Source organism: Bacillus rossius, chromosome 8 (genome assembly GCF_032445375.1).
Source record: "Bacillus rossius redtenbacheri isolate Brsri chromosome 8, Brsri_v3, whole genome shotgun sequence".
In the NCBI taxonomy this organism is placed as follows: Eukaryota; Metazoa; Arthropoda; class Insecta; order Phasmatodea; family Bacillidae; genus Bacillus; species Bacillus rossius.
In genome coordinates, this window is record NC_086336.1 from 64264278 (window position 1) to 64285858 (window position 21581).

Below are 21581 nucleotides of genomic sequence, written 5' to 3' on the forward strand. Positions count from 1 at the left end.
GCTGCTAACAGCACTTGTTGGTCGTACTAATGTGCACGTTGCCATTTTGAGTCGTGATATCTACGATTTTTCAGAAAAGCTTAAATAAAAACGACCAATTAATAATATATATATGTGCAGCATGACTCTTATAAATGTCAGCGATCAAAATAAAAATGTCTGTTATGAATCTCAAAATATTTGAAATACTTACAACAGGGATTTAAAAGTTTGCTTTTCGGTAATTTTTATAAAGATTTATATTTGTCTCTATTTGAGTTATCACTTACTGCCACTTTGACAACAATCCGACGTTACGGCTAGGATGTGCTGCCCCACCCTCGCTACAGTCCCAAGTTATCGTGTTTTTTCACGTGTTCGGCCCCTTAAGGAAAAATGCTTTGTCTCGGACGTTTAATGCCATAACACATATTATTAGTGGCCTCACAGCCAACGCACAGAGCTCTACAGAACTGGCATTAACAAGCGAGTCTCAACACCTTGTCAAATAAAAACCGCTTCTGAAATCACGATCAGTAAATTCCCTCTATTTAACAAGCCACCCATGTTACGATTTTATCGGCTAATAAATTATAGCTAAACCTGAAGAAAACTAAACGAAAGCACATTTACATTGGATTTCAATAGTATATAATAGTATTACCAGCGGATGAGAGGTTTGGTGCTGGGTCCGCCAACTTTGATTTTAGAACATTTTGCCATTTTTAATTTCTCTATCTTGGATTCTAGAAAGTTTCGCCATCTTGGATAATTTCACAGTCACCATCTTGGCCGTCATCTTCAAAATCCGCAATCATCACCTAAAAATTTAGCAACTTTTTAATTATCCAAAATATTATTTAATACATTTTCAATAAAAAAATTAACCTCGTATAGTTTGGAGTTATTGGTTCGAATCTGGCGAGTGGAAATTAAATAACCCTTCCTACATGTTACTACCAACAAGATAGTTTATACGAGGCGTGTCCAAAAAGTAAGTACCCTTTGGTCATAAAAATATAAACACATTAAAAATAAATGGTTTTATTGAAAGTTTTAGTTTACTACATATCTGCATCACATTTTCACATAGTCGCCATTCAGTTCCAAGTTTCGCAATAATATGGCCTGCAAACTTCAACACTGAAAATATTTTAGAATAATTTTCAAATGGAGTACGGATGGATAAAGTTCTGAGCTTATGAGCTAGTTCAAAAATATTGTTACATCGCGACTCCAGTACGGTTTGTTGCTGATGTGTTTGTCCTCGCTGGAAATGCTTTCGCCGTTGCAGCATTTGATTAATGTCGTGGCCTGTGACGTCAGTCACCGATGGCACAGTTACGCTGGCATCAGTAGGTCCAGTTCCAGCATTGGGGTCACAAATCCCAGGCCACACCATCTGCTTTTGCTTCCAGGAATAACACTCTAAACCTCTCAAGTAAACTTGCAAGTAAGTCATCTAGAAATGCATCAGCAATAACGCATATGTGCAGCAACGAATAGCTTTCATTAAGAACTGTTTTCTTACAAAAGAACAAATTATACAATCAAAACAAATACGTACATCATTTTGAAGTAAACTAAAAACAAAATAAAAATATTAAATTTACAACTGCAATTCTAACTTGCCAAATCATTCCTGTCATTGAAATCGAAAATATGTCATATAAAAACTTCAAGGTTCCAGTTTGTTCGATTCTGGGCAAAACCTAGTTCAAAATTAAAAAAAAAAAAAAAAAAGTGGGTGCACATGACTTGTGTGAAATCAATTTTCTCAATATAAATCTTTGGTTTATATCACCTACTGAAATTTGACATCTGTTGGTAGTATCTTGAACATACGACCCCTACTGTCATTTTTTTCAATTGTGCACCCAGCTAAAAAAAAAAAGCTGATTTGTGCATCATTTTTATTTAAGATTGCAGATTTATTCCAGAGTGCAGGCCACATTCTGATAGCTAAATTAGAACATCGTCACTAACATCCAAGGCATATTACTACATTCTGGCGGGGTGACGATGGTTAAGGCTCAGACAATAGACTCGTATTCATGAAGACCTGGGTTCGAATTATGATTCCACAATTCCAATTTCTATTTTCCATGTTTCCGGGAGTGACTCCAGGCACTAATTAATCTTATACGGTATGTGTTGTGCGTTTTCGTTTATTTACACTTCCTTGTCGATGGGCCATAAAGTCGAATAATAAAATATTTGGTCTGGCGACGAATTAAAGTACATGCCAGGGAAATATAACATTTTAATTCTTGTATTTTATTTTATCTAGTGGAAAAAGTGTTAAGATATCAGTGAAAGTACTTTATTGTTCTAATATACTGTTGGATGGTACAAGTGCAAAACATTTGATGTTTTGAGTGTCAATGCATGCATTTTTTGCCACTCGAATTCATAATGATCAGAGTAAACCTTGGTTGAGATTTTCCGTGGTTTATCTTCAGAATCGTCTATGTAATTGTTAGTCTATGGGTACGATTGGTGTCCGATGCAGGGAGGGAGCTGTGGGTGCTCGCGCTGAGCGCGGCCAGTCCATCTCGCCTCGGTGTGCCGGACGTGAAGCTGGTGGGGAACATACACGGCAACGAGCCGGTCGGAAGGGAGCTCATCCTGCACCTCGCGCAGGTGAATTCTCATTTTCAAGGTTTGGTTTGTCAAGGTAGAGCATAGCAGTGGGGAGGGCGTTGCCACCTAACACAGGTGTTTGATGCTGTGTAATGCTGTGCCTTGCCGCACAGAGCGCTGTGAGCTGTGTTGACACGGGTGTTTTTGTTTACTTTTTAGTAATTTTTAAGATACATAAACATAAAATAGATAAATAAACATCAATTTGAATAGCAAATTGTCATTGAGCCTACAGTTCACTCGGATGAAAGCCACAGCCACAACCCAAACCCTCGGTTAACCGAAGTAAAAGGTTATGTTCGTTCAGTGTAATAAATAAGAGTTTTTTATTATTTTTTCTAGGAGGGTATGTTAAGTTAGGTAAGGTTATCATAACTAAAATAAAAGGTTGGTTAAGTTAGCTTTATTTAAATAAGCAAAGGCCATAAAGAATATAAATCCTTACAAAATTGTGTTTTTCACACACTATCAGCAAACTTCGGATAACCTCGGAAGTGTTCGGGTGTATCTCTGTTGTACTGCAACATGTTATTGTTTTGACAGATTAATTATTATTATTATTTATTATGAATTATTTATTGTTTGCTCTATGTCTAGTATGTGATTTATTTTCAGAAACGGTAAATTATTTTTATGTATATCTATGAGAAAATGACTCTATGGACTTATTCGGACAATTTGAAATTGAAGGTATTAAGACCCCTCTAGGGAGTAATTGAACTTTAAGACGGTGAACGGTAATGTTAACGCCGTTATTTTGTAATATAAATTATTGTTTCAATAATTTTTTATTTAAATTTTACGTGAAATTTAGTAATCCGCGCTATTTTTTGCGTGCGGATTTCACGTTTTATTAAGTATTTTAAGTAACTGATTTTGGTTTTCGGCCAATCACGGCCCGCCATTTGAAGTTAAGTTAACTGGCTTCTGAAGCTAGGAGTTCTATAATGGCCAGCTAAGAAAGCTGAAGCTTGTGACATCGGCGATAATAAATCCTACAATTTAGCTAATTAGCGGTAGGCATCCCGAACCGAGGATGAGTAATTATGTATTCTAGGGAGTCTAGATCATAATTTAGGCTTTATCTAGAAAGATAAAGGGCCTAGGAGTGTAAAACGTGAGTAATTAAAAAGTGCAAAAATTTGTTTCCTCCACATATGCACATCGTCACGTAACTTCCGTTTTTCGTCACATCGCCGTCTAAAACTATTATAAACATTGATACTTTAAAGTAATTTGACATTATCTACGATATAAATTATATTTTGATACGAATTTAATTATTTTTACACACTATTACATCAACTCAGAGGTCCTACAGATAGAGAGACACTGAGCTCTACCGACTTTATATCGAACCTTACTAGCCGAGGAAAATTAAATAAGATCTCTAAAACAACGAATAATAAAAAAAACTAATTTCGACGAACCCCAAATAAAGACTTTTGTTCATGAATTAAATGTGCACATCATAACTCCTGATGATTGGAATTCATGTGTGATCTGTGATGTCAAGTACCAGTTAGGAATTTGAATATAATAATTAATTAAATAATATTATTACTAAGAGTAAATCTCAAACCATTTTTCGTTCCAATAAATAATTATATATTTTAATTGTGAGTGTTGTGTTATGTTATTTCTAATATCTTTTATCCCAGGGTATGTTTATGTATATTTGTTTCTTTACTAAATAACACCTAACTGTGGTCTACATAACATCAACACATACCATCGGAGAGCCGCACAAATAATATTGATTTTGCATAGTTTAACACAGCCCAACATGTTATACAATTAGTCTCCATAGAAGTGGGGCCATATTTGTAACCACAAAATATAGTAAGCGAAGCAGCCCTTCAGAGGGAATTTCCGCTACCCAAGTGTGGCCTAGACATACACCAATATTTCAAGTGTATGAAAGCAAGTTCCCCTTCACTGTGAACCACCATATTATGATCGTAGGCTTCCCTACACTAGACGCAACATAACTCCGAGCCTGGGTGACGGTTAGAAAATGGATGTGTGTATGTGAGTCCCGACACTGGAGAAGGCAGACGTGGCGCGGCAGTGAGAGATAATGCGTAACTAGATAACAGGGTCTACACGCTACTGCACAGAGTGAAAACTTAGTCCTTCGGTGAAATCCGACGAATACGTTGGTACTTACTAAACGTTTTCGTTTACAGTTTGGATCTGAGGTTTGTATGCATGTAGTGTATCACTTTTGTTCAGAGCCAGTGTTACATATGTAGTGCAGTACTTAGTAAAGTACAACTTTATACATAAAATGCCTCCAGTGTTGTCAAAAGTTAAGAGTAAAAAACTGCACTCGCAGGCGCGGAAAATTGTCTATAACGTTCTGCAGTTTATGGAAAATGAAGCGCGATTGCAGGAACCCTCCATTTCACTAGAGAAAGCACAGCTGAGAACCGCTAATGCGACGGGTGTGTCTCGCACGACTGTACAAACAATATGAAAAATGGCTCACCGAACAATTAATACAAAATCTTCCACCAAACAGTGTTGTTGTGATAGATAATGCACCCTATCACAATGTAAAAATAAATAAAACGCCTACCTCCAGCTCGACAAAATTGGAAATGCAGCAGTGGTTAAGTAAGGAGAATATGTCCTTTACTAGCGACATGCTCAAACCAAACTTGTATAACCTCATAAAGAAGCACAAACCTTAGCAAGTGCAGTACTCGGCAGACAGACTATTGGTAAATAGTGGCCACACATTACTTCGTCTGCCCCCTTATCATCCGGATTTGAATCCGATAGAAAGCATATGGGCTAAAGTTAAAGGAGAAGTCGCTTCAAGAAATGTTACTTGCAATTTGGCAAATTAAAAAAAACTTTGCGAGGAAATATTTAACCGAATGGGTCCAGAAGATTGGATACCGATTTGCAATCACGTCAAGACACTCGAGAACGAATAAGGATGTGCGTTTTGACATTGAAATTGATAAAGAGATTGTTCAGTTAGGTGATGCAAACAGTGACAGCAGTGACGTTTACACATCAGACTCTTCGGATGGAACAGTCAGTGGCGTTGAAGAACTGAGGTAGTGCTTGGAACGTCAGTGGTAAGTGGTTAATGTTTTCTGCTTTTCTCTACCTGCTGTGCAAGGTCGCCGTATCTGCTTATACCCCCTCCTCATCCACCCGACCCCCCACACGTGTTGCAGTCAACACTCCTCATGTGTGACGTAGCTCAAGCTCGGAGTTATATTGCGCCTAGTGTACTTATTTTTTTACTACTGTCATTTGTGAAATGCCGCACCGCTCACGCTCGTTCTGGGGCCGGCGGCGGGATCCTGCAACTGGCTGCAAATGCCGACGCTTGTTCCGCGGCCGGTGGCGTGCTCGGACGTTCAGCGAGCGCAATGATGTTAATGCAGGATCTGACGCTATACTGAAGTATTTTCAATTTAGTTTACTAAGCTTCGTCAAACACAGACCAGTGTGGTGAAAAAACGTTATAAAGCATATCGTTTTCTAAAGTTTTATTTTAATAAATTGAATAATATTTTAAACATTACTTTAAAATAAAGTTGAAACTTTAAACAATACTGAGAACAACTTGCATATGAAATGTTATTAGGTAACGTAGTTTTTTCAATTGCTGCCGCTAGACTCTTGTTGTGTTCGTGAATGCCTAATTAATTAAAATGGTCGATTAGGTGAGGTCAGTTACAAAATAAATACTTTCAAACTAAGCGGACATTAAAACTAAGTGTGTTAATTTTAATTGTTGTTTAGCTTTAAAGTATTTATAATGTAACTGACCTGACCTAACAAACCGGGACAGGATGAACAGTAGGAACTCACGTAAATTTTTTTTACTTATTACTTGCGCAACAATATCCAAATAACAAATAAAACATTCAAATTTGAAACGTTAAAACCTCACCTAAGTTCGAGGCACACTAAACAGTCTGTGTGGCTTTTTTATACTGGAGAGAAAAAACAAACGCGTAAAAATAAAAAACATCCAGGGAGTAGGTGCTCCCGATCGGCCAACTTCGGAAACGCTTTGCATTTGCAGCCAGTTGCAGGAAGTAGCGGTGCTGCCGCTAGACTCTTGTAAACTGACTCAGTTAGTTGTGAGTTCTCTCACTTGGAGCACCAAATGAAAATCATTGTCGAATTGTTAGTTATCGAATTGAGTAGTTTATTTATTGGCTATGGTGATTGGAGCACTCATCTCCTATCAAGGCGATCTGGGTTTGATTCCCAACGGGAAGGAATCCCGGAGTTTTCAGTAGGGGGGAACGCAGCAGATGGCGATGTGGTGATTTGAGCCTGTGAGTTCCATATTTTGCTCCCGTTTTCACTATCAATTCATTCCATCAGTGTGCCACTCAATACTTTCACCCCACATCCATCTCCATAAGTAAATGAAATTTATTTATCAAATGTTAAATGGAATTTCAACAATTAATTTAGGTATAATAAATACATTATTATGTATATAGCTAACTTCCGGTTTTTTTGGTCTCGTGTTTGGTGGGTCGTGGGCCAAAGGTTTTCAGGGCTGGGATTTTTTTACTTGTGAGAAATTTTTGATCTTGTGTCCTTGACTTTAGAAGGTCACTGCAGAACAACCTTAACTGTGCCATTAGAACCTCAGATGTGAGCATAAAGACTCATCGTCAACATGCAATTTATGACATGCCCAAGTTTCCAGTGTAAAATAATTCTAAACCCTCCAGGACTCAAACCGAGTTCCGAGGCAATGAATCTGAAGCGTGTTGTAGTTCTAGGGCTGAGGTGGTTTATTGTTTGGTACAGTTCCTCGTCAATAATTATGACCAAAGCGAGGAGGTGAGGTGGCTGTTGGACAACACCAGGATCCACCTGATGCCCAGCATGAACCCCGATGGCTTCAACGACTCTCAGGAGAGCGTCTGCCGCGGCACCAAGGGCAGGCAAGTCCAGCTACCTGGTGTTACTTTGGACTTAATAAGTCATGTCAGGCTCATGAAGCTAGGAAAATGTGTATCACATATTGCTTTCATGTTTTCATAGTTCTCTGTTTGAAGTCACATTTTTAACATTTTAGGGACCAACAAATACAAGGACTAAATGAATGATGAACCTGAAATTTTCTTTGGTGAAATGTCAATACTACTGACTTCTATAACCTGCTGTTAGATATGTCAATGAATGTCCCTATATTATTTCAAACCCAAAATTAAGTACAATACATTTAGTAGCCAATAACACTGATGAACCTGAAAAATTTGAGTTTTTAAATGCATTTGTTTGAATTTTTTGGTTGGTCATGGAATTATGCAAAATGTCAGTTATACAGCTAATTATGCAAAAAATTAAATTTTTTAATGAAAGGAAACAATGCCACTGGAAATCTTACAAAGTAAACAAGTTCTGAGGGATTATTAAGATTGAGTTGGAAGGAAGAAAGAAGGCTGGGTGTGTGTGCACGGCAGGGACAACGCTAGGGGCATGGACCTGAATCGCAACTTCCCGGACCGCTTCCGTCCCAACACCATCCCCGTGCAGCCGGAGCGGGACGCGGTGATGGCGTGGCTGGCGTCGCGGCCCTTCGTGCTGTCGGCCAGCCTGCACGGTGGCGCGCTCGTCGCCAACTACCCGTACGACAACACGCCCGCGGACAGTGAGTAGCTCGACTGTGAGTGGCGCGGGACCCTGGCACGAACTGTCGGGACCTTGCGCCGTGGCGTGTTGCTGGGGTTTTCAAAATCTCATTACTTTTTGTATGTCCGCGTTCAGGGGCGCAACAACTAAATTTCCAAGGGGAGGGGGGGCAATATACATTTTTATAAAGAATCATCGATTCCCCCTATTGAAGCGGGGGCTCCTCCGGGAAAATTTGTATTCAAGGTGGAAAAGCAGTATTATTATCTAAAAATTGATTACACAGCACTTTCTTTGCCCCTGTTTGCCCCCACTTCAAGGTTTCTAGGGGGGGGGGGGGGCAAAATACCCTTGCCCCCCCTGTTGTTGCGCCCCTGTCCGCGTTTCATTTCGGTAAGTGTTTGATGCTGCGTTACTGTATTAGTGCTGTGCATCAAATTACTACTTTACGTTTAATTAATTTAACAAAAACATATGTGCTGGCAGGGACGATCCTAGACATTTTTCTAGCGTAAGCAAACAATATTTCTGGAACAGCTGGAAGTGTTGGTTCCTGTGAGCCTGCGGAGTGGATGTGATCGAGGATGAACCAACGCCACTAGGCCAGGTCGGACTTTCCCTTCAAGAGGATCTAGGTTCGAAATTGTGATCCGGTCAGTTCTGATTTTGGTTTTCAGCCGTTTACCCTTACTCATTCCGAGCAGATGCTGGGGTGGTTCCTACAACAGGCCGTGGCTGAGTCGTTCCCCACTATGACCTTGCGGTTGGTGAAACACAGAAACCAATGTACCAACCATCTGTGAAGCAACACCCTGAGAAAATCCCCCACCTCAGACGTCCTTATGAAAAGTATTCACCAAGCCAAACCCAATGCGATGTTTCTGGTCAAGGTTGAGTTTCTTCGCCTGGTGTGGAGATGCACGGGAACAGCGGAGATCCCATAGCGCAGGGCCGCCGAGAGAAGCTAAGGGCCGGGGGACTGATAATTTGGTTGCTCCTTCCTTAATGTACAATTATATTTAAATCTGCAATTTAAAAAAAAAATTGAGGACTAAACGATTCTATGGCCATAGCTGTAAATATGATCTGTGTATATTTCATAACTTGTCTATTAGCAGTTAACTTGTAATTTTGCACTTTTATCAGAGTGGACTTATCCATGCCTCCCTGGAGATTCCCACCCCCCTCCCCCTTCCTTCCGGGCCCTCCGACATGATGGTCCTGTTAGAGGGTAGTGGGACCATACCCTAAATCTTACAAATATATTGATTGGATTATGTGTGCTTTTCAGAACTACGTGTTTATTTTGTGTGCTTGTGGAAATTAAAATTGCAGCCTTAGAACTGAAACCCATAGAACTGAGTTTTCAAGTACAAAATGTTCAAAAATTTTAAAGTTGAGCCCCTGGATGTGCGTCTTGCTGCACAGCTTGAATAGTTTCATCCGTGACCACAGACGTGCAAAATTGCTGTAGGTGTTGATAAGTAAGGTGAAATCCAAGCTTTTTTAGTTGCTTAGACAGTTACCACCAAGGCTCATGAAACATTGTTTAATGTCAAGGTACGAAAAAGATAATGAAAATAGAATTTTCACATACTACTAGAAAAGTTTTTGAAGGTCTTCCTCTATCCATCATGTATGTGAAATTTGTGTAAGAATCTTGTATCCCTGTCCTTTTTGCGGTACCCAGGTGTTCACCCTTCACAGATGTTATTTCATTCCACAGAGTGGAAAACCGTACTGGAATCGTTGGACTCTTCGGAAATAAATGAGGAGGATCCGTTCGGAGTGAAGAAGCGCTACAACGGTCTGCAACTCAGTCTGTCCACTAGTTAGTGTTGTGACCGCACAGCTTGCACGCACTGGTACTGGCGGTCTCCGCATGTCTCGCCGCGCACGCATCCAGTTTGCCTGCCTGCTCACGAAGTTGCCCCTTGCTGAGAAAAAGAATTTGAACTGTGGCTTTAAACTGGGGTGAATTCATATCTCGATTGGGATCAACATGCTGATTTTTGTTGATATTTAGTTGTTCCTATGAATGGATGCTTTTCCATTGACTAATGTGAATCAGCAACAGGAAAACACAGTTGAATTTAATACCTATAGGATAAAACAAAAAATTTCACAGAGTAATTCAACAGAGACCCTAGCAGTCAAATAGCCAATGAATTAAAAAAAAAAAAAAAAAAAAAAAAATTTTTTTTGTGGTTTTGTTTTCATCTTTGCTTTTTCTCAGCATCCTAGCACCGATTTGTTTTGTTGTTTTCCCCCCCTCTTCTACTTAATGCTTGCAATTCCAAAATGTACATCTCCAACTGAAGCACTGTAGTATCACAAATGCATGGCAAATGTTTAGCCTACACGTACTCTATATTTCCTGGCATGGTTTTTTCTTTCCCCCAAATAATAATAGGTTCTATAATCTATCTTAGGTTTTTTTTTGCATCTACCTGACTAATTGCTTTGTAGTTTGAACAAAGTAAATGTGATAAAAAATATTAACTAACTAGCTGTTGTATCAACTAAAAAATTAATGTTTACTTAATTATTTCTTGTTATTTTTGTTATGTATGAGCCAACTTATGTAGCCCATAAATGTCATTAGTGTGTTAAAACCCCACGTTACTTTTAACCACTAGAATGTCACATCGCACAGTTTTCTACCTTGTTTTATCCGTCAGCTGTATTTAAGGTGGTGTTCACTATTCTGCAATGCTTGGTATCTGTGGGTCTTGTCTCGGAAATGGATCTTAATGCAAGGAAATAGACTCTGTGCTTTCGAATTAAGTTATAAGTTTCACCTTCTTCAAGGAGTATCATATACGTACTATAATATTAAAAGCATTATTTGCCCGTACAGATAGATAAATATTCTTATCTCTGCACAGTCAAGTCTCTAAGTTTCATAGCTTAGAATTACTAGTTAAGTCTCTCTGTCAAGATTGTGTGGGTCATGTTCGAAACATGTTAAGTAACTTGGCGATAAAGTTCTGTTGCTCTGCTTGATTATTGATACATGAATCTGTGTACAGTGAATTGGCCATTAAGGTTGTAGACGTCATTAAAATCTCTGATAAATTTCCTTTAAATCCAGCCACTGAATAGTTTTCCCTGACTTGTGGTTGAAGCATTTTATGTGAACAAATTATTCACTGTGACTTGGGTATTAAGGGGTAAATGCGAAGGTAGTGTGTCGACAACTATCAAGTGACATACAGTACTTCTGACCTAAAAGTGATGGCTGATGGGTCATAATGCTGTAGTGGTGATGTATTACTGCAATTGGCAATGGTTTATATGTTCTCACTTGGGTACATAAATCTAGTAACAATCCCCACAGGGGCAAAACAATGACTGGTAGTTAGAGTAATGAAATTACTGCTAGGTTCTCGGTGTGTTTGTGCAGTGGCGTAGCCAGGATTTGTGTATGGGGGATGTTAAGAAGCATGCCCTCCCCCCCTCCCCACCGTATTAAAACGGGGGGTCCGGGGGTCTTCCCCCGGGAAAATTTGGATTTTAAGGTGTAAAATAGTGCTATTTTAGCAGTTTACGGTACTTAAATTTAAATATTGTAATGATACAAATTTTATTAATTTTTAATATGAAATTTGTTTGAGTGATGAATAAGAAATTTAATTAAAGATTTGGTGCTGAGGGGGGTGTTAGAACCCCCTCGGCTAAGCCCCTGTGTCTGTGTCTGATGGAATAATCGGATAACCAAGCGGGAGCTCGGTGCCAGCACCGGTAATAACGCGTGTTTCCCCCCCCCCCTCCTCGTGGCACGACAGAGACGGGCCACATGAACGACCCGTTCCTGACCCCGGACAACGACGTGTTCGTCCACCTGGCCAGGCGGTACGCCTCGACGCACCCCACCATGCACGACAACCCAACGGAGCACCTAGGGGCGTCCTGCGGCCAGAACTCCTTCCGCGACGGCATCACCAACGGCGCGGCGTGGTACCCGCTGACAGGTCAGTGAGGCTGCTCCCTCCTGCTCTGACGTGCGGCTAGGGCCTTGTGCACGCTGGCCTCTTCCGTGCGCTCACCAGGAACATGCTGCGATTGGAAATGGCGAATCTGTTTCCCGGTTCTCGGAACCCGTGTCTGGCACTGGTAACAGTGGCAGGCATGTAAAAGACCCATATTTCTTCTCCTAACCAGGGTAACACCCGAGCAGGATCATATTCCTTGTGGGAGTATTGATGAATTTTATGAGGTGTGAACCTAAGTTACATGGCCTCTTCCTTGGCAGCGAAACATGACGTGAAACTTGAGCAAGGGAGTGATCACTTATTCCAAATTTAGCCAGTACACAAGGAAAATACTCTACAGTACACATGGTACAATTTTATGTGCTTATTGACAACGCGGTGTCAAACGTTTTACTAAACATTATTTAAATCTTACAGCAATGTACTAGGATAAATATGCACAGTGGCGGATCCAGAGGTTCACTTCGAAGGGGGCACTCTAGGATTTCAGAATAGCCAGAGAAAAAATGTCTTAAAATTACTAAATTTGTATTTAATCTACTCACACTACACATAACATCCAACCACCAGACTTTATGATTCTACAAGAAATTCATTAATTATATTGAAATATTTTATTGGTTTCAGAAACAATCATTTTTGTCGGCAATATTAATGTAGCAGAAAACTGGTTTTTCGGGAAGGAGGGGGGGGGGGGGGGGGCACTTGCCCCTGGTGCCCCTCCTTGGATCCGCCACTGAATATGCAAGTGGGAAAAAATTGTAAATATTAGTTTCTAATGATGCTAGGTATAATTTTCTGTTTGTTTTCTTTGGACTTGTGTAAGGAAGATAGCTTGTATGCAATCCCTTGTATACCTGATAGTCTCCAGCAGACTCGGTGGATGTTCACACGATACAAGTTTGCCACGAGTCGAGGGGTTCATTCTCGTAGGTTACAAGAAAGTGGTTTTGTGTTACTGGGCTGCAGACCTGCCAACTCTCACGATTTTGGTGTGAGGCTCACGATTTTAAGGTCCATCTCACGCCCTCACGCCAAAATAGTGTTTACTCACGATTTTTTGGGGCCCCAAGATTTTGTTTGTAAAAGTTACAAAACAAGTTTTACGAAAGCTTACAGTAACGAGTTTCCATCAATACTCGAGTCACGTAAAGGAAGCAATTTTGCGTTTTGTAGTGTGTGCCGTGCTGATTTTTCTATCTCGCATAGTGGAAGAGGAGACATTGTGAAGCATGTCGCTACAAAAAAACACAATCAACACGTGAAGTGTATTGCTTCCAATAAAAAAATTAATTTTGCTGTGAACAGTGATAATAGTGTTACACGAGCAGAATGTTATTTTACATTTTTTTTTAGTTGCGGCCCTGCATGATCACTACACGACGGCGCTAAATTATGTTAAACTAAATTAAATCTGCAACCTATAATTTGTTGAAATAAATTTTGAAGCAGAGACCATGTAACATATGACCAGGTATGTCACTTAAATTTAAAGATTCTCATTTGTTGTTTTTTATATCTAACCTGTATTTATCGGCCTGAAAATTTTTATGGAGGACCTCATGATTTTTTAAATTTGAATGTTGGCAGGTCTGGGGCTGTCATCTGAGTATCCCGATAGGAAAATAACTTTGTCGTTACGGAGCTGTTACAAGTGTAGGTTGCATACTTTGATCCTCAATGATATTTTGTGGCTCAGTGGTCACTTTTAGCCAATGTTCAGTCGGGTGGTAAACTGAAATAAAAATCTGTAAATTCTCAGATAGTAGTCGGGACTAAGATTCCACCCTGTGTTCTGAGCATTCACGACCCATTAACAGCATCCACAGCAATATTGTAGGTTTCTTTACTGACAAGAAGTGTGAGTATGAGTGTTATGATAATTATGAAATCCAGAATCAGCATTAATTAAAGATGATCGTTAGCAATTCCAAGTAGGTGATTTAAGTGGAATATAGTCTTGGAAATGGAGTAAAGAAAATAATGCACTCAGTATCATCTTTCATAGGCCTGTATATCCTCTTATGTTCTATCCTGAGATAGCTGGTGTGTGTAGAAGAAACGGGATGACTTCTGCTAAACAAAGGATGCAGTTTTCTCCTTCTGCATCAGAGTGTAAATGCAAGTAGGACAAGTAGACATCTTATCCCACACAGGTGTTGGTGTAGGCAAAACCCTCAAGCAAGTACAAATAATGCAGCATATTGATGTGTAGTCTAGCTAGTCTGAGCACTGTTCATTTCTTGCGAAGATTATTTTTCTTTCAGTCAGTAAGACATTACGGAACAAGGGTAAAACAGGCTGCATTCGATTATATGTCGTGCAGCTGTAGAAGACATTCCGTTAGCAGTTTCGGGGCAACTGAAATGCTGCCCCTTGGAAGGGCAGCCCTAAAGGGTTTTTCTAGCAATGGTTTGTTTGTAAAGCGACTGGAAGGGCAGCCCATGCAATTTCTGAAAACATGTTTCTTTAAGTGTTTAAATAATCCTGAAAACTTGCCCCTTAGAAGGGCAGCCCTTCAGGATTTTTCTGACAGTGGTGTTTTTGAAAGGTTGTCTGAATTGTTGCCCCTTGGATGGGCAGCCCTTCAGGATTTTTCTGACAGTGGTTGGTTTGTAAAGTGACCTAACCTAACCTAATCTAATATAAACTAACCACTGTCAGAAAAATCCTGATGGGCTGCCCTTCCAAGGGGCAACAATTCAGCTCCCCTGCAGTTGCTCTCATTGAAATGTGTTGAAAATAAACTTAAAATTTTTGTGTGCCGGTTGAGTTCCGACAAGTGCTCGCTGTGTCGGGAGCGAGCGGGCTGACGGGGTGGTGGTCGTGTTGGCAGGAGGCATGCAGGACTACAACTACGCGCGGGGCTGCCTGGAGCTCACGCTCGAGCTGTCCTGCTGCAAGTACCCGTCCGCGAGGCTGCTGCCACAGCTCTGGGACGAAAACCGGCAGGTGATTGGTCGATCACTTCCCACTGGCAGCACAGACAGATGTGTTACCGGAGAGTGACGACTTGTCCGGAAAAAAATAATAATTTTGTGGATCTGCAAATATTGCTTGGTTATGCCCCATTTATCATGTACATTTTAAGAAATTTAGTATACAATTGTGTCTGTCTGTGCACGTGGCCACAATTCTTTCAATTTGCATTAATACTGAGCAGCAGGCTAAACTCCAAGTCTATGCATACGTATTTATTTAGCCTTCATCATAGACAGACAGTCAGTTAGTTCGTTATGTCTACAAAAAACTGTTGAGCCAAGAAAGATGTTTTAGGCTCGTCACGAAAAAAATGATGAGTGAATTTTTACTATGCACGTGCACACGGGAACAAAATTTTTACAGTACGGAAAAAGGCTACATATAAATAACCATTATGTTAATTCTTATACTTTAGTGATTGACATTCAATACTGATCAATATCATTAAAAACCTTTATTTATTGTGAATATTAGTGATAGAAATTTTGTTTATAAATATTTTCAAGTGTTTTTACATAAGTGAGGTTACGTTTTTGAATGTTTAATGATGTCAGTGTTGCTTGTAAGCAGGGAGTGTCTGGAAGGTTTAGAAGTCTCCTGGCCGTTTTTATGGGAGTGTTCCTGCATGCAACTATGATTTATTTGCATTATAAATAATTACATTATTATTCAATAAATAATTAAAGTTTATTAATTAGTAACAACTTTTAGCATATTTATTAATATTCATTGTTAATTAAAATTTATCTCAATTATTTTATTAAATTAAATAATTAATTTTATACAAATTAAATGTTTATATTAATATTGAATACTAAGTTTATTTAATTTTTTTCAGTTTGATTGAATTCATACTTTATCAAACCGCGTATTAAAAACCACTCAAGTACTTTTATCATTTTATTTATATTAATTATTTTCATACAAAATTGAAGTTAGTTTTTTATCACGCCAAGTAAATATAACTTCTAACGTGCATACACAAGTACATGCACCCATTTGTTAATTACAGTAGTTAAAGGTGTGTCACGTGGTAATAAATAGCAGTGGCAAATAAAACTGTGGACTGCAGCTGAGGAAGCAGAATCTAGACTGTCACTAAATAATGATGAAAATATTGAAAATATTGAAGGTTTTTCGACATATTTGTAACATAGTAAGCTTTAAATCATGGGACAACTACCTTTAGACACTCTGAAAACTAATATCATCATCCGACAGCGATGTTTGGAGTCCAGATTTTGGAGTTTTCTTGAAAACGAAGGTGGATTCGCACAAACTGCGAACTGGCTTATTCGAGGGGGCTGCTCAGACCACGCGCCTTCTCCGCTCCAAGTTGAGTTCCGAAGTTATATAAACAACCCATGTAAGGAAATTATACCCAAAATGAAAATGAGTTAATTATGAAAGTGTTATAACACCTTAATATCTAGATACAATAGACAGCTGTAATCATTTAGCTTCTTCATTTGTTTGGCATTCTGGTTCACAACTATAAAATTATTCCTAAGTGCACATTAGCACTTTTAGGCACACATTTTTTCAAGAACTTTCCGCACAGAAATAGGTTTGAGCAGAATTTCTAAAAAGAAGTTCTATCTGTGTTAGAATGAACTTCAATAGCAAACCAAGGTTTTTGTTGATGTAACATTACTATGGGCTGGCGTGGCGCTGGTTTCGAACATCCTGCACTGCGGGAGGACAGCGAGTCACCCGCGCTGAGTGCTTCACTTGTCTGCAGGCACTGCTGGAGTTCATCAGCCAAGCGCACCGCGGCGTGAAGGGGGTGGTGAGAGACTACCTCACCAACCGGTCCTTGTCTGGCACCCACTTGACGGTGGACAACAGGAGCGTGGCGTTCTCGAGCTCGGAGCGGGGGGAGTTCTGGCGGATACTGCTGCCGGGGACGTACACCCTCAAGGTCGGTGTTTGTTATGTTTCATCTGCAGGACGTGAAATCTGCTATCCTGGCTTTAGTTAGGTGTAATTAGGGCAGTGCCAGTCGGTGTGATAAATAGAATGATGACTGTGCACCGGCTCTGTCACTGGAAACAGGTTCCACCTAAGAGGCTTGTGGACTCGCACAATGAACTTAACCCCAGCTGTAGTCCCTGGGACAACCGCGCACAGAATAATAACGCGCTCGGAAACTTGGCACACAATTTACTGTAGAAACACATGCTCTCAATCTGCCCATTGAGATCATAAACACTACCAAACGTATGAATTACTGAAAGAAAACAGGACAACAATCTAAGAGACGAGTAAAGTGCCTCGTTTCCCTATTTTAAACAATAATATTGAAAAACTTTTCTTTTCGCCCCAAGTGTTTTGTGTCTAGCTGACTGACGTAAATTATTGTGTTTTATTGTTTTGAGTAAATTATGTTCTTCACAAAGACACTGCCGGGTGACCCCGAGCGGACCCAAACTTGATCGAACCTGGCACCGTTTTTTTTCATATTAGATAATAAATTACTGTTTGTTTTTTGATAATGAGTGCTTGGGGAGACTGCCTTGTTTATTTATCTCCAACAACCTGTGGCACGTAATCAGATTATAATTATAACGGTAGCTTTTTCTGGCACCATGATGCCTTGGAGAGAGAGCCCTTCCAATCCAGTCTGTCTTCACCACTGGCAATTCTGTTCTAATTTAATAATCCAAATTGTTTTCTTAATGTCCTTGGGGCCTGCCTCGGGCAGCAGACTGTTTAGTTCAATTCATTATTTGCTTCCCCTCGACGGGACTTTGAAACCAACCGATGTGTACTTAGGTACGACCACGAGGGTGGCCTGTACCTCACCGTAACTGATTCCAGGCACAGGGCCTTTTAACTGCTTACTTTGAACTTAAGAGCGGGCGGGCTGTACTAAAATACGGGTTGTGGAATCTCGTGTTATTTCTTGGCCACATGTTGACATCTACACCTAGCAGGCGTGTGGGACGCCTCAAGAGCCCACTGTAACATGTTATGCTTATAGCACGCCCGATGATGAGAGCGAGCCAGATCTTGTTAAGTAGCTCATATTCAGAGGGGTTGAATCTCGCTACCACATAGGCGACAACACGCCCTGAGAGAACTCTCAGCAGCCGGGTCCATGTGCCCCTAAACATACAGTGGCGCCCACTCAACAACTTGTCGAATCGAAACCACCCTCCGAGCCTACACCAACATACGGTTACAAACTTATGTGAAAAATGCAATGGGATTGAAATAACTTATTGTAGTTTGTATTATTTTATTATTATGATTAACTGTAGACAAGATTTTGCTTTTTCAGTATTGTTAGAACTTCTGCAAGAATTATATATTGTTGTTAACAGTAAACACGTAGGGGAAGCCTAAGATTCAAATCTCCTTATGGAAACAGCAACAGCAAGCAATTGATGAATGCCGCAGAAAAAGACACGGTGAAACATTTCAGTTTGCCAAACTTATAACATTACATTTCCCAATCTGCAGTAGAACCAACCCTAGTTGAATCCTTGAACCGAGGACTGCGAGACTAGCGGGCCTGGTGCCGCAGGTGCACAAGGAGGGCTACGAGAACCTCACTGTGCCGTTTCGCGTGGCCGCGCCGGCGACGCCGTGGTCGACCAGTGCCACGTGGCTGGACGTCGCCCTGTACCCTGCCGGCTTCGAGGTAACAACCACGTCGACCGCCACCAGCACCAGCACGGACGCCAACACTAGCACGGACACCTCTGGCACGCCTCGCGGCTCCGCTGTGCCGCCCAGCGCGCAGGCCCGGAGCCGGGCCACAGCCGTGCTGGCCCGGGCCCTGCACGGCGCCGTGGCGTTGCTCGCACCTGCACTGCACCTCCTCTGCACCTGGTGACGCGCACCGTGCTACAGCAGGTTGCAGGATCGAAACTCGTTGTGTTCTGTTCACGAGACCGATAGGCAGTTTGTTGTTCACTTTCCATCAACCACACCACGAATAAGTTTGCATGCCGTCCAACATATTTAGGGATAAGGATTGTTTTTTTCATATTAATAATATGTTGTATATTAAGCACCATAAAGTTTTTCTGGGTCATATTTTTGTCACAACCTTAAATGTTAATCAAAGAGAATACATATATATATATATATATATATATATATATATAACATCGCACTTGTCGTGAAGTTACAGCCGGCTGCTTCGTGGGGAGCTATGCACAATAGTGAACCACACTGGCAACATGTCAGGCGTAACCGCTCTCTTCCTCACCATAGATTAAAGATGAGGTAGACTGTTTTTCAAGTTTAGTGCATGTCTTCAAACTGTCCTCATCACTGTTCACTTCTCACCGGCTGGCTAATATCTGAACTGTACAGTTCATAAAAACACATGCAGATAGTTACGAAACATATCAGGTAGTGGACTCGAAAGTTCAATGCCATTTATTTAAGATATTATTCTTAACCGAAAATAACACATTGTCCACAGTGACATTTATAATTCCATAAACTTCGTTACCGAGGTAGCACAAATTTCGTGCTGCAGACTTGAGAGGTAAAGTAGAAGAAGAAGCACATCACTATTGAGACTTTAAACGTCCATGAACTATAATTGCACGCTTGTGATAACATTACAAGAATGTGTGACTCTTTTTAAACAAAAATTTTATACGCTTGTATTGTTGCGTGTGTGTTCATGCAAATTAAAGTTATTTTGTAATAGTACTTATGTCATATGTTGTTCAGTCCTGTACTTTGTGTCTGTGTTGCACTGAGTTTGCTCGACTTCAGACTTCTCGCCGCCTGTAGTTCTGTCGAGGCCGCAATATTGCATGTGGGAGGCTTCGCAAGCGTTTATTGTAGAATAATTTACCCTGTGTCTCAGTAATCAGAATTGTTATCAATCGGATTATTGTAGTTTTAGTGTTCATAAATAAATTTATTACCAGTTTCTTACGCAACTAAATAAAACATAATTAAATTTACAGTGAGCACATTTGAAATATTGGGATTGACATGACACTCACCCAGTTTAAAACAGTCATTTAATTTATTTTAAAATTGAGGACTGTAGTCTGACCCAAATACGTATGTACACTTGCATGTGTCATTTGCTAACAATGACAATTAGAACCTAGTTACTGGCTGCAACATTAGGTGTCCATTATCTTGATGTGGCAGGCGCCCCCCTCCCCCCCAACTATCGTACCGGCAGCATCTTCATTGCCTTCAGGCCTTTGACATTTCGCCACAAGTGATAACTACGCATAAAGGTGAAACAAAATATATCTTGGATATAATTTTTGATGTGTAAACATCTTAGTTCTCAGTAAACTATACAGAATTTCATGAAAATGGACAGAAGTAAATGAACGGAAATGTGGGGCAAAGATGGTGGCCCCATGTGTAGCAACATAAACCCGTATATAGTCACTTATGTAAAAATCATTTAAAATTAGGGTACACACCAAATGTATTGTTGTGCCAAGTGAAACAGTGAAATTATCCTGGAGTATGTTTGGTAAACTAAGATTGTTATTGTTTTGTTCTACCCCTAATCATGCTCAAGATGGTCTTTATTTCCATTTATAGTGGTGACCGTTAACACGTATCCATTTTCCGTGCAGCCCGGACGCACACAACACACACAAGTCATTCACCACGTTGCCACATATTCACATCCAAGCTACCAACTTAATCTACCTAAATACTCCACTCAAACCAAACAGTCTCAATACATAAGTTAAAGTGAAAAGTAATTCCAAGTTTCAAAATATGTTATAAAAATGGCAGTACATTGCTTATAATACTTAGTCGCCTTCCTAAAATCAAATTGTCCTGATACTTAGTGGCAGAATGCGCAATTGTTAACCTGAAGGAACATGACTCATATCTCACCACTTTTCTTAAATAACATAATATAATAATAATGTTAAATCAGTTAGTTAAGGTTTGTTTGTAGGCGGTATTTACAAAATGATTGCATATACAGTGTTATGTGTTTCAAAAGGTTTCAGGTTAATATTTTAGCAATGCCATAGAAGTTTTAACATCTAAAATGTGCAAAAACTAAATAGATAGTATTAAAAATTTAATGAATTGCAACAAGATCGGCAGTATTTTAATATAAATCCTTGTTGAAAATAGATATCAAACCAGGATTCTATTGGACTGCAACTTTTAGTTTGAAAATTACCTGAAAGATATTACCATGTTATTAATGCTTTAAAGAACCAACACAATGTTGAATACCTGCCTATCTTTGTCACCATATTCATCACAAGCACAATTTTCCTGGCTAATAAATTATAGGTATTTTTAAAGTTGCTATTATACCTTATAATGACTATTCAAGTTAAAAAATGTATTTCAGAATACAGCGAAACCCCTTATTTACGTTACCGT

General features: G+C 39.9%; 1 protein-coding gene across 3 annotated transcripts in view; it reads left to right on the top strand.

The window, feature by feature from the left end:
* Nucleotides 1-19901, top strand: part of LOC134535087 (carboxypeptidase D-like) — a 30905-nt gene extending 11004 nt beyond the window's left edge. The window contains exons 3-10 of one of the 3 annotated variants that reach the window (XM_063373950.1): nucleotides 2492-2622; nucleotides 7423-7559; nucleotides 8082-8269; nucleotides 9977-10081; nucleotides 12039-12224; nucleotides 15082-15197; nucleotides 16969-17148; nucleotides 18757-19901. In XM_063373950.1, coding sequence (XP_063230020.1) covers nucleotides 2492-2622; nucleotides 7423-7559; nucleotides 8082-8269; nucleotides 9977-10081; nucleotides 12039-12224; nucleotides 15082-15197; nucleotides 16969-17148; nucleotides 18757-19068 — 1355 coding nt within the window. In that variant the 3' untranslated portion in view covers nucleotides 19069-19901. The remainder of the gene's footprint in view (nucleotides 1-2491; nucleotides 2623-7422; nucleotides 7560-8081; nucleotides 8270-9976; nucleotides 10082-12038; nucleotides 12225-15081; nucleotides 15198-16968; nucleotides 17149-18756) is intronic. The other 2 variants (XM_063373951.1, XM_063373952.1) reach the window with 2 other exon arrangements.
* The last annotated feature ends 1680 nt before the right edge of the window (nucleotides 19902-21581 follow it).